The sequence below is a fragment of the Crotalus tigris genome, unplaced genomic scaffold (genome assembly GCF_016545835.1).
Source record: "Crotalus tigris isolate CLP2741 ecotype Arizona unplaced genomic scaffold, ASM1654583v1 scf7180000018306.2785112, whole genome shotgun sequence".
NCBI lineage: Eukaryota > Metazoa > Chordata > Lepidosauria > Squamata > Viperidae > Crotalus > Crotalus tigris.
In genome coordinates this window covers 1,819,248-1,831,943 of record NW_024096934.1, presented here as the reverse complement: position 1 = coordinate 1,831,943, position 12,696 = coordinate 1,819,248, and the positions used below count along the sequence as shown (strand labels likewise).

At 33.7% G+C, this 12,696-nt stretch overlaps 1 protein-coding gene across 2 annotated transcripts; it reads left to right on the top strand.

Annotated features, from left to right (window-relative positions):
- Positions 1–9,737: 9,737 nt before the first annotated feature.
- LOC120311052 (olfactory receptor 11H6-like) lies at positions 9,738–12,265 on the top strand. 2 transcript variants are annotated; one of them, XM_039350179.1, is made up of 2 exons: positions 9,738–9,842; positions 10,405–12,265. In XM_039350179.1, the coding sequence occupies exon 2, from the start codon at positions 10,715–10,717 to the stop codon at positions 11,555–11,557; it is 843 nt and encodes a 280-aa protein (XP_039206113.1). In that variant the 5' UTR covers positions 9,738–9,842; positions 10,405–10,714; the 3' UTR covers positions 11,558–12,265. The 2 variants fall into 2 exon arrangements, with proteins under 2 accessions (XP_039206113.1, XP_039206114.1); XM_039350180.1 differs by having other exon boundaries at positions 9,760–9,842; positions 10,672–12,265.
- Positions 12,266–12,696: the final 431 nt, after the last annotated feature.

The window sequence follows — 12,696 nt, the reverse complement described above, 5'->3', positions numbered from 1 at the left end:
GACGGATCATAGTCCAGTTTGGATGGAATTGGTCAATGAAAAAGAGGAGAGGACATCGTGGAGGATGAATGAAAATTTATTTAGACAAGAAAAGAATGTTCAAAAATTAAAGGAGCATTTAAAGGATTATTTTGTTTTAAATATGCATAAGGGAACTTCAATGTCAATGGTCTGGGATGCAGGCAAAGCCTTCATGCGAGGGATTTTGATACAAATGAATAATGTTCATAGACAGAAGCAGATTCAGAAATGCAAGGAATTGGAAGATGAGATTAAATTAAAAGAAAAAAATTTGATTTTAAATCCTACAGATGAGCAGGTTAAAGAATCTATAAAACTGCTTAAATCACAATTTAATATGTTGATGGCTGATCAATCTGCAACTAATTTATTGTATATGAAACAAAATACATTTTGTAATGCTAATAAACCAGGGAGATGGTTGGCTTACCAACTGAGAAAGAAACAGAGACAGAGAATTATAGATAAAATAAATTATAATGGTAAACTGGTATACCAGAAGGAGTTGATTAAGAAATCTTTTTTAGATTATTACCAAAAATTATATAAGAGTACTAAAGTACAGGTTTTAGATATAGATAATTATCTAAATGAAGCCAACTTCCCTAAATTAACAGAAGATCAGAAACAAGAAATTAATGGTTTGATTACTAGTGAGGAAATTGAGATGGTGATCAAAGAATTAAAATTAGGTAAAGCACCGGGTATGGATGGCTTGACATCTATTTATTATAAAACTTTGGTACAAGAGATGATTCAACCTTTAAGTGAGCTCTTTAATAACATATTACAGGCTTTAGAGATCCCTCTGTCATGGGGTAGAACCTTTATATCTTTAATTCCAAAAGAAGATCAAGACCTTACTTTACCAAAGAATTATAGACCTATATCTCTCCTAAATGTAGATTATAAGATTTTTGCAAAAATTTTAGCTAATAGGCTTATGAGGGTTTTGCATCATGTTATACATACAGACCAAACGGGTTTTATAACTGGAAGGTACATGAAGAATAATGTTAGACAAATTATTAATTTATTAGAATATTTAGATAAAAATAATCAAGTTTCTGCAGGATTGATATTTTTAGATGCTGAAAAAGCTTTTGACCAATTGAATTGGCAATTTATGTTAAGACTAATTGAGAAAATGAATTTTGGAGAAAAATTTTTACAAGCTCTTGGTGTTATTTATCAAAAACAAACGGCACAACTTATAGTTAATGGAGGTTTGTCAGAGGTGTTTACAATAGAGAAGGGGACTAGACAGGGTTGTCCACTGTCACCGTTGCTGTTTGTTTTAACTTTGGAAATATTGCTGATTAAAATTCGAGAATCACAGCAAATAAAAGGAATAGAAGTTAATAAAAAAGAATATAAATTAAGGGCCTTTGCAGATGACTTGGTGGTTACCTTATCCCAACCTACTTATTCTGTAATAGAGCTACTACAATTGATACATCAATATGGACAGGTTTCGGGTTTTAAAATTAATAATAACAAGACTAAAATATTGCCCCAAAATATGACTAATCTGGACAAGCAGATTTTGGTTAACCTGACAGATTTTGAGGTTGTTAATAAGGTGAAATACTTGGGGGTTATTTTATCTCTTTCTAATGCAAAATTGTATAAAAATAATTATGAAAGGCTGTGGGTCAATATACAAAGAGATTTGAAAAATTGGGAGAAGTTGCAATTATCTCTTTTGGGAAGAATTGCGGCGATTAAAATGAATGTTTTGCCAAAGTTTCTTTTTTTATTTCAAATGATACCTATTTTAAAGAATGAGGTTAATTTAGATGAATGGCAGAAAGGTATTAATAAATTTATCTGGGCAGGGAAAAAACCAAGAGTAAAACTTAAAATTATACAAGATATTCGCGAGAGAGGTGGACTCAAGGTACCGAATTTGAAATTGTATTATGAGGCTGTGGTTTTAACATTAATAAGTGATTGGGTTAATTTAACAAATATAGAAATACTCCTCTTGGAGGGTTGAGATTTACTTTTTGGATGGCATGCCTATTTAATTTTTAATAAAAAGGTCGATAGGGTTTTTAAATCTCATATTATAAGGATTTCTTTACTTCGGGTTTGGAGGAAATATTATAGAAGTGATTCTAAAATTCCATTATGGGCTATACCGTGGCATGCGATAGAAGGGATAAGGAGAGGAGTTAAGATGGATAGTGTTTCTTATGCACAATTACTTAGATGGGATGGTAAAAATTGGCAGTTAAAATCCTTGGAAGATTTAACACAAGAAAATATTATTTACTCATGGTTCCAGTATAGACAAATAGTGGATAGGTGGAAGATAGATCGTAATGTGGGTTTGCTTAGAGAAGATGAAAACTTGTTAAAACAAATAAAAGTTCAAAGACAAACTCACATTAAGAGAATTTATGGGGTGTTAGTAGAATTGGATTCAGAAGCAGAATTAGTCAAAGAATGTATGATTAAATGGGCACAAAATTTTGGTGAACCAGTTCTACTAGATACCTGGGAAATTATTTGGGTGAGGAATGTCAAATTTACACAAGCCCAAAACTTAAGGGAGAATTTTTACAAAATGTTTTATAGATGGCACCTTGATCCACAAAAAATGTCTCGCATGTATCCTGACTTACAGCCTAAATGTTGGAGATGTGGATGTTTGGATGCTACTTACTATCATATCTGGTGGTCATGTAAAAATATAAAAGCTTTTTGGATTAAGATATGGTGGAATATTCAAAGAATTTTTAGAAGGAGGGTAAAATTTACCCCACAATTGTTTTTGTTAGGTATTGTTACTGATTGTGATACTAAAGAGACCACATTGATGTTAAATTTAATTACAGCCGCAAGGTTGTTAGTAGGGCAATGTTGGAAGAAGGAATTTTTGCGTACTTTGCAAGAGTGTTTTTTTAAAGTTTCTTATTTGGCGGAAATGGCAAAGATTTCGGCTTTTTTGAAGGATCAATCGCAAGAGAAGTATTTTGCGGTATGGAAAAAATGGATAGATTTTATACAATATAAGTTGGATATAAAAAATATTATTTAGTTTTTTAATAACTTATATTTAAAATTTAAAATATTTTATAGACTTTATTCTTTTTTTATTTTTATTTTTTATTTTTATTTTATTTTCTTTTATCTTTTTCTTTTTTCTTTCTCTTTATTCTTTTTCCTTTTAAGCATTTTTCTTTTGGTATTTATGTTTTTTATTATTGTTAATTATTTTATAATTTATAATTTGTTCAATTAATGTATTTAGATTTATTCATGGTTTATATCTTTTTAAAGATTTTTTGAAGAAATTTCAACTAAGCCTATATTCAGCTCTGGGAAGGTCGGGGGAGGGAATGGGAGGGTTGGGGAGGTTTGGGGAAGGGTTGCTTTGTTTTTGTTAAATTTAAAAAAAAAAATCAATAAAAAATAAATAAATAAATAAAATCCAATAACAGTTACCAGAGATAACAGCATAATTGTTCTAACCTTAAACAAATTTAATATGCAGCAAATAAGTGGTTTCCTGTATAATTCTTACCTTTCAACAAAATTTTAAAATATCATCATTTAGTCCTGGTCAGAAATTAATCCGTTAAAAATTTTCAGAAATCACATTATCTATTTTGATTTTGATTAAATAAACTAACTTTGTATTCCCTCTCCTTGCTCTTAACAATGTCAATTGTTAGTCCTTTCAAATATTGTCCAAACACTTGGTTTATTTTCATTTTCTCTTTGCCTCTTCTCACAAAATCACTGATAATATTAACAAATAAAAAACTCTCTTTTTATGACCCTGTAATCCCTTAACTTGGGGTAGAGTCAGGTCAACTGGATGGAGCTGAGCATTTACTGGCCAGATGCTCTTCCCGATGCCTAGGGAGAGTTTACAGCAGATTTTTTTTTTCTTTGCACCTTAGGAAAGAAACATCTTCTGCTACCTGGGATTGAATTCTCAATGTTCCGAGTGAGAGGAAAGAGACTTCACCATTAGATCATCATGCCACTCAAACAATATTAAAAAATATCTTTTGTAAATCCAATGTAGAAAGGTTAATGGCCAGTTTGATTTGTATATTCAATATTTCACTTCAGGTGATAGAGAAAGGATTGGGGATTATGTTCAGTAATTAAAACACACCTTCCCAACAAAGCATTGTGAACTGTGGGCCTCTGTCAAACAAGATATGATTGGGAAAGTTTTGTTTCAGATAATGTGTTGAATAAATTATCTCAAGAATATAGGGGAAGCCTTCCGGTGGATTAGCGTCGATGATGACGGCTACTTTGTAGCCGTCCTCCTGGGAAAGCATTAGAACCGCAGAGAACAGCAGGCACCAGCTGTTCCACGGCTCAAAACCTCCCTCCCGGGCAAAGGGGGGAGGGGAGTATCACCTGAATAGAGGTAGAGCCTCTGAGACCCCCAGGAAGTTTTCTTTGGGGGGTGAAAAGAGTGCTCCCTTGGAGTTCGGGCTGACTCCACCTCCCAGCTATCTTTGTCTCTCGGGGAAAAAGCAAGACGCCGCTCCCACCTCCGTGCTTAAAGAGACTGGGTGAGTTATTTTTAAAAGCGGACAGAGCTGGATAAAGGATTTTTTTATTGGATTTTATTTGGACTTTAGTTTGAAAGGTTGATTTTTATTTCCCTTCTTTTTTCTCTTTTTTTTTTCTTTTGTGAGAGTGAAAGTAAAATGGCGATCAGAAAGTTTTTTTTTAAAAAAAAAGCGAGTGAAACGGAATGTAATGGACTAGATTGTTCTTTTTTTAAAAATTTTTCTTAAGGTGGATTTGTGTTTTGGGAAGATTCTTTTTTGTTAAACTCTCTTTTGCTATCTTTTTTCTTTTAAGGGATTTTTTTGTACTTTTAAAAAACAACGGAACAGATTTTTTTATTTAATTGTTATTAAATTATTAAATTATTATTATTTTTTCTTTTCCTTTTTTATTTTTTTTTCTTTTTTTATTATAAGGATCTCCTTTTGAAGGAGTTTTTGATTTTTTGGAGTCAATCTCCTTTTTTTTGTTTAACTGTTCTTTCCCTCTTTTTTTGGTAATTTTTAAGAAGGAGTAAAGATTTTTTAAGATGGCTCCAAAGCGTCCAGTAATTTCTACAGCTCCTAAGGTGGTTTCTTCTTCAGTGATATCATCAGTGCAACAACCTAAATCAATAGCTTCACCCTCTTCTTTGGCACAGTTATTAACGGTAAAGGATTTGCAAGACATAATAGGAAATGCTATATCTCAAATCAGGGGTGAAGTGAAAGAGATTTTACTGGAAAATAATAGGATTCTGAGGCAAGATATAGTGTTGGCTTTAAAAGAATTTGCCTCTGTTCTTGAAAAGTTGAATTTTCGTGTAGAAGAGGTTGAAGACAAAGTGGAGCTCTTGGAGGGAAAATTTGAAGGTATGGAAAAAGAGATGGAAAATTCTCAAGATGAGATTCTTATGCTTCAATATAGAGAAATGGAATATGCTTTAAGAATTAGAGGCTTGAGAGAGTCTCTGCAAGGAGATCTGAGAGAGATGGTTGCAAATGACTTTGCTGTGATTCTGGACAGAGAAAAAGAGGAAATATTTAGTGAAATTGAAAAAAACATTTAGAGTTAATTCTGTGGTGGCAAAGCAAAGAAACCTGCCAAGAGATGTGGTTATTTATTTTGGGAAAAGATCCCTGCGCAATGAAATTATACAAGCTTTTTACAATAAGAGGTTTCAGATTGCTTCACAAGACGTTATAATTTTAAAGGAGATCCCATCTAAAATTTTAAAAAGAAGAAAGGAGTTTGCTTTTTTAGCAGATGAACTTAAAAAGAGGCGAATGGTGTTCAGATGGGACGTTCTGATTGGAATGGTGGTGAACTATCTGGGGATACGTTATAGACTTAATACTGTTTTCAAAGCAAAAGAGTTTTACACTTCGGTCCTGGGGGTATGTTCATCGCCACTTATTATGTCTAAAGTTTTGGAAGAGAAGAAGGTAGAATCGCAGTCTGAAGAGCCTATATTGATGAAAATTGGGAAATTTCAGACTGAGGGGTCTCAACAAGTTGAGATGAAGGAGCAGAGGATAACCTGTGTAACATATAAACGTAAAGAAAAGGAGCAACAGAAGAAGGATGTTAAGGAAGCCTCACAAGTATTTGTTTCCGAGCCAGCGGGAGAAGCAAGATCTACAAACTTTTTGGAGCAACCTTTAAGGCCAGATTTCCAAGCACTTCTCTCGAGGTTCTTGGATAAGAGAGATTGATTAAGAATGTATAGGTTGTTTTTAGGTTATTGATAGATTACAGTTCACTGTGGATGGAATTGGTTATTGGTAAAGAGGAGAGAAGATTATGGAGAGTGAATGAAAATTTTAGATAAGAAATTTAACTTTAGTAATTTAAGGAGTATTCAAAAGAGTATTTTGTTTTAATGGTATAACTAACGTTTATATGTTTATTTTTGTGTTTGATGATAAAGAAAGAGGGATAGATTAGATTTTATATAATATAAGTATGATATTATGGAGATTGAATGAAACTTCTAGATAGGTAGTGTATGTTTAGATATCTAAGGAGCATCTAAAGGAATATTTTGTTTTAAATATGTATAAGGGAACTTTAATGTTATATGTTTATATGTGTGTTTTTGAGGGTGTTTATAAAGAATGATGGATAAACTTTATATAATATAAGTATGACATTAGAAAATGTTTAGGTTTTTTTTTTCCGAATAATTTATAAAGAGGAGAGAAGATTATGGAGATTGAATGAAAATTCTAGATAAGAAGTTTAAGTTTAATTATTTAAGGAGTATTTAAAAGAATATTTTGTTTTAATGGTATAATTAATGTTTATATGTGTACTTTTGAGTTTGATGACAAAGAAAGAGGGATAGATTTTATATAATATAAGTATGATATTATGGAGATTGAATGAAAATTCTAGATAGGTAGTGTATGTTTAGATATAATTTTTTTGTTTTTTATATATTGGTCTTAAAGTATTTTATAATTTGTTTAACTATTGTAATTAATCGTTTATGGTTTACATGTGTTTAAAAAAATTTCTTTTAAGTTTTAATTAAGCCTGTATTCAGCTCTGGGAAGGTTGGGGGAGGGTTGGGGTGGGTTGGGAAGGTTTGGGGAGGGGATTTTTTTTTCTTCTGTAAAATTTCAAAAAACTTTCAATTAAAAAAAAAAGAATATAGGGGAAGCCACAAGAAAAGAAATCAGATGGTAACTAGGTTTTTGACATAGAGAAATCAATCATAAATTTCAAGAAAGCTCTATTCCAACATTCACGTTTCGAGATGTAACAATCTAGTAAGTTTATTTATTAGTGGCATGGAGAAAATGGTGGCAAAAGGAAATCACCTTGACTTTGAAACCTGTTCTAATGCAAAGCCTTTAAAATCACAGAGAAGGAGATGGACATTTTAAATACTCAAAAATGTCAGCAGAATATCGGGTTATGTTCTCAAGAACATCTTACTGAGCATGATGGAAAGGAGTTGTTGAATGCATGGTGAGAAAACTGCCTTCAAAGGTAGACCATAAAAATACAGCTTCCAAGATGAATTCAGCAATTCAGCCTGTATAACAAAGGAGTATGCTGGATTTGGATATTGGAGATAAGCTGAGAAGGGCTGTTTCAATAAAAGGAACATTTAGGGCAGGGGTAGGCAACCTTGGCTCTTTTATGACTTGTGGACTTCAACTCCCAGAATTCCTGAGCCAGCAACTATCTTTGTTAGGGAGAATTGCTGCAGTTAAAATGGATGTTCTGCCAAAGTTTCTTTTTTTGTTTCAAATGATATCTATTCTAAAGAAAGAGGCAAATTTAGAAGAATGGCAGAAGGGTATCAACAAATTCATTTGGGCAGAGAAAAAACCAAGAGTAAAGCTCAAAATTATACAAGATGTTCGAGAGAGAGGTGGACTCAAGGTGCCAAATTTGAAATTGTATTATGAAGCGGTGGTTTTAACATTGATTAGTGATTGGATTAATTTAACAAATTTAAATATACTTTTTTTGGAGGGATGGGATTTATTATATGGATGGCATGCGTATTTAATTTATAATAAAAAGGTGGATAGGGTTTTTAAGTCCCATATCCTGAGAATTTCTTTATTGCGAGTTTGGAAGAAATATTATAGATCAGATTCTAGAATACTGTTGTGGGGAATTCCAGGGCATGCAATAGAAGGGATAAGGAAAGGAGTGAAAATGGAGAGTATTTCTTATAAACAATTGCTTAATTGGGATGGGAATAATTGGCAATTAAAATCTATGGGTGAATTAGCGCAAGAAAATATTAATTATTCTTGGTTTCAGTATAGGCAATTATTAGAAAGGTGGAGAATAGATCAAAAAGTGGGTTTTATTAGGGAGGATGTGAATTTGATGAAACAAATTAAAGATCAAAGTCGAACTCATATAAAAAGAGTTTATAGTGTTTTAGTGGAACTTGATTCAGAAACAGAATTAGTTAAAGATTGTATGGTTAAATGGGCTCAAAATTTTGATGAGCCGATTTTATTAGATACATGGGAGATAATCTGGGTGAGGAATGTTAAATTTACTCAGGCTCAAAATTTACGAGAAAATTTTTATAAAATGTTTTATAGGTGGCACCTTGATCCACAAAAGATGTCTCGTATGTATTCAAATGTGCAGTCTAAATGTTGGAGATGTGGTTGTTTGGCTGCAACCTATTATCATATTTGGTGGTCATGTAGAAATATAAAAGCTTTCTAGATTAAGATTTGGTGGAACATTCAGAAGATTTTTAATAGAAGGATAAAATTTACACCACAATTGTTTTTGTTAGGCATTATTGTTGATAGTGATGCTAAAGAAATTATTCTAATGTTGAATTTAATTACAGCGGCAAGGTTGCTGATTGGGCAATATTGGAAGAAGGACTCTTTGCCTACTTTAGAAGAATGGTTTCTTAAAGTTTCTTATTTATCTGAAATGGCAAAAATTTCGGCTTATTTGAAAGATTAATCGCAAGAGAAATATATTTTGGTGTGGAAAAGATGGGTGAATTTTATACAGAATAAATTTGAGATTAGAAAATATTATTTAGCTTTTGAATAATTTATGTTTAAGGGTAATGGTTAGAATCTTTGCTTTTATGTATTGGAGTTAAAGTATTTAAATTTTGTTTTTGGGATGTATGTATAATTGTTTGATGTTCATCTAAGTTGTATGTTTTTTGTTGTTTTTAACACTGTATTCAGCTCTGGGAAGCAGGGGGGACGGGGGTGGGGGGGCGGGAGGGGGGGAGTATTTTATTGTAAAATTTTAAAAACTTTCAATAAAAAAAAAATTGCCAAGGTTGCCTACCCCTGATTTAGGGGCATTAGAATCCCACTTCATGTAGACCTTCTTCTTGGTGAGATGAGCCAGTGTTGTGGTTGCAACTGCCCTTGTTTTCTAATTTGCTGAAAAAAAGAGTTTTGTGTGTTCGTGTGTGTGTGTGTGTGTGTGTCGCTTCCTGAGAATCACTGGTCTTCACCTTGCTAGCTTCAACTTTTATATATTGAGTCTTCACATTGAATACTCTTGAGAAACCTGTCCTCCCTTGATTTATCCATTCTCATAGGAAATTTTGTTTTCATGGAATTAAATGTATTCTCAGTAGAGCAGTTCCCAAGAAGCTTTTCTTTGTTGGATGAAATGTGTAGCAACCTTTCTGAAATTTCTGATTTAAGTTCAGCATGAAGCATATAATCAAACTTAAATCCTTTGTCCCTTCACCAGCAAGTGAAACTCTGAGCACCAGACGTCTTGCCATGTCCTTGTCTGGTTGTAGCTGCTCATCCTGCACTGCTATGGTAAATAAAGATTTCTTAACAAACTAAAATAGGATGATGTAATCTCAGAAGATAAATAAGATTTACTAAGATTGGTCTGGACCAGGGGTAGGCAACCTCGGCTCTTTTATGACTCATGGACTTCAACTCCCAGAATTCCTGAGTCAGCTATGTCCATGAGTCATAAAAGAGCCGAGGTTGCCTACCCCTGGTCTGGACGGTCCTGGATGGTTTCTGGAAAATGCAGATTTATTAAAGGAATGAGTCTTTTTGATTAAATTGTTAAAAGTAGTGGCTTGGTGGGGAGAAGAAATGAGGATCACTTTGGTCAGTTTCTTACAGACTATCTGTGTCAGCTGACCACTAGAATTTGCTTGGATTTTTAAAGAATTCTGCACCAGAATTAATTCTGAAACATACATTTTCTCAGACAAGAATGTATACACAAAATCACAGAATATTAACTTTTTAAATAACCTCAGTGTGAAGATGGGGGGAGGGGGAGGAGATGAGTGAATGACAGATATGTAGCAAAAAGAAGCAGAGTAGATAAGACTGAAATCAACTTATATCTTTTATAAAGGTATCCAACTTATTACAATCTAAATGACTAATAGAGAAATGTATTGCATCATGATCCAACAACTCTACAATAGAACAGACTTCTTTTGGCTGCTATTTCCAAATCCTGTGGCCTGCTCTCTCTAATTCATATCATTTCAAAAAAAAGTTGGATCAATTCTGAGCCTCAAATAGGAAACTTTGGATCAACTGTTACTTTGGGAACTGTGCTCTAGGTGGAACAGTTTAATGTGTCAACACTGCAGGAATTCATTCTGCTTGGCTTCAGAGTTGGACAACAAGGACGTCTGCTGCTTCTCATCTCACTCACAATGGTCTACATCTTCACTTTGATTGAAAATCTGGTCATCATCTTGGTAGTATCTGAAGATGTTCAGTTATCTCGTCTTCCCATGTACATTTTGCTGAGCAACTTTTCCTGGCTGGAGGTCTGTTATGTAAGTGCTACAGTGCCAAGGATGCTCTTTGACCTGTCCTTCCCAGGTGGGGTCATCTCTTTCCATGCCTGCTTCATCCAATTTTATGTCTTCTTCTCCCTTGGCACCACGGACTGCTTCTTCCTCTCAGCCATGGCCTTGGATCGGTACTTGGCCATCTGCTGTCCACTACGGTACACACAAATTATGTCTAAAAAGTTCTGTTTCCTCTTGGTGACTCTTTGTTGGATTATTGGCTTTCTCTGCTACATTGCCCCTGCATCCTTGATCTCCAGGTTGTCCTTTTGTGGTCCCAACGCTATTGATCATTATATTTGTGACTCTGGAGGACTTCTAGCCCTAGCTTGTCATCCTCCAGAATCTCTCTCTCTTTTCTGCTATGTCACCAGTTCTACCTTAATTCTGGGCACTTTCCTTTTTATTATGATCTCCTATGTGGGGATTATTTTCACCTTGGCAAAAAAGTCTGGTGAAAACACTGGAAAAAAGGGCTTCCAAACGGTGTCTTCTCACCTAGCAGTGGTGACCATTTTTTACGGTTCTGTGGCCACAATGTACATTGGGTACACTGAAAAAAACCGTACTGAGAATATTAAAGTGATGACATTGTTCTATTCGGCTGTTGCCCCTTTGCTTAACCCCTTGATCTATTGCCTCAGGAATAATCAGGTGAAAGGTGCATTGTCTAGGGTCTTGAGAAAGAAGGGAGTTATATAGGGAAATAAAAGCAATTGTAATGAATTATGTCAGGATTAAGTATTAGTTATACTTGTTAGGATAGATCAATAGCTGTGAAAGCAGGGAGGCCAATTCAACTGTGGGCAAAGAGGAATAACGAGATATTATACAAATTAATAGCAGGGAACCATTGCAGGGGCATAAAAAGTTAGTAGTAGGGAACCATTAAACCTTAATAGTAGTATTACCCTTAATACCAATAATATTAATTCTTGTAGTTTTAAAAGTAGTAGAAATATTAATATCAATAATGCTGATTCTTGCAATTGTTATTTCAAAGTAATATTTCAAGACGGAAGTGATATAAGAACATTTCATTTGCATAGTTTCTCAAACTGACTATTCTGAAAAAGTTTAACTTTAATAGTTCTTTTGAGTAAGAAATTGTTGAACTCATAACCTTCAAAAGGATACAGTTGATATCAGAAGATGTCAAGAAACACACTCTGTTTTTAATATATTGCACTTGTTAATTGATAAAGTACCTGTAATTTATTTTGCACCTAACCTGTAGCTACATAACTAATCTGTCTTCTCCTTTTTTACCCCACCTTCTCCTCTACCTCTCCCCAATTTAAATCCTACTTCTGTCTAGCCAATTTATGCATCTAATAAAGTGACCTGCAGTAGATGAAAATGTGTGTCCTTTAATACATTTTGTTATTTGATAAAGATTCTTCTATACTATCTCTCTCTGTGTGTCTCTCTCTCTTTGTTTGCTTTAAAAAACATGCGATTGTCATAAAAGTTTAGGTCAGGATTCAACTAACAAGGCTATGGTTGGGTAGCATCCTAAGGGAGAGGCTGCTGGAAGCATGTTTGAAAGAGTTTGTGACACACACACCCCACACACACATTTATCAAGAACAACAAAACAACTCTACCATTGTTATGAATTTTATGAAGGAAATGAAGGAAGTTCACAGTTTAGATATGAATTCTGAGTTCAAAATTCTTTCAGTCTAAACGTACCACATTCTGCAAGCATGATATTTCCTATCATTCAACCAGTCTAAATATTGAGCATTGTTATTAATTTAAAGCAAGAACAAAATTGGATATATAACTAGCTCTAGTGCCATCTATTGACTGAACTAGATTGTGACACTGAACAGCAA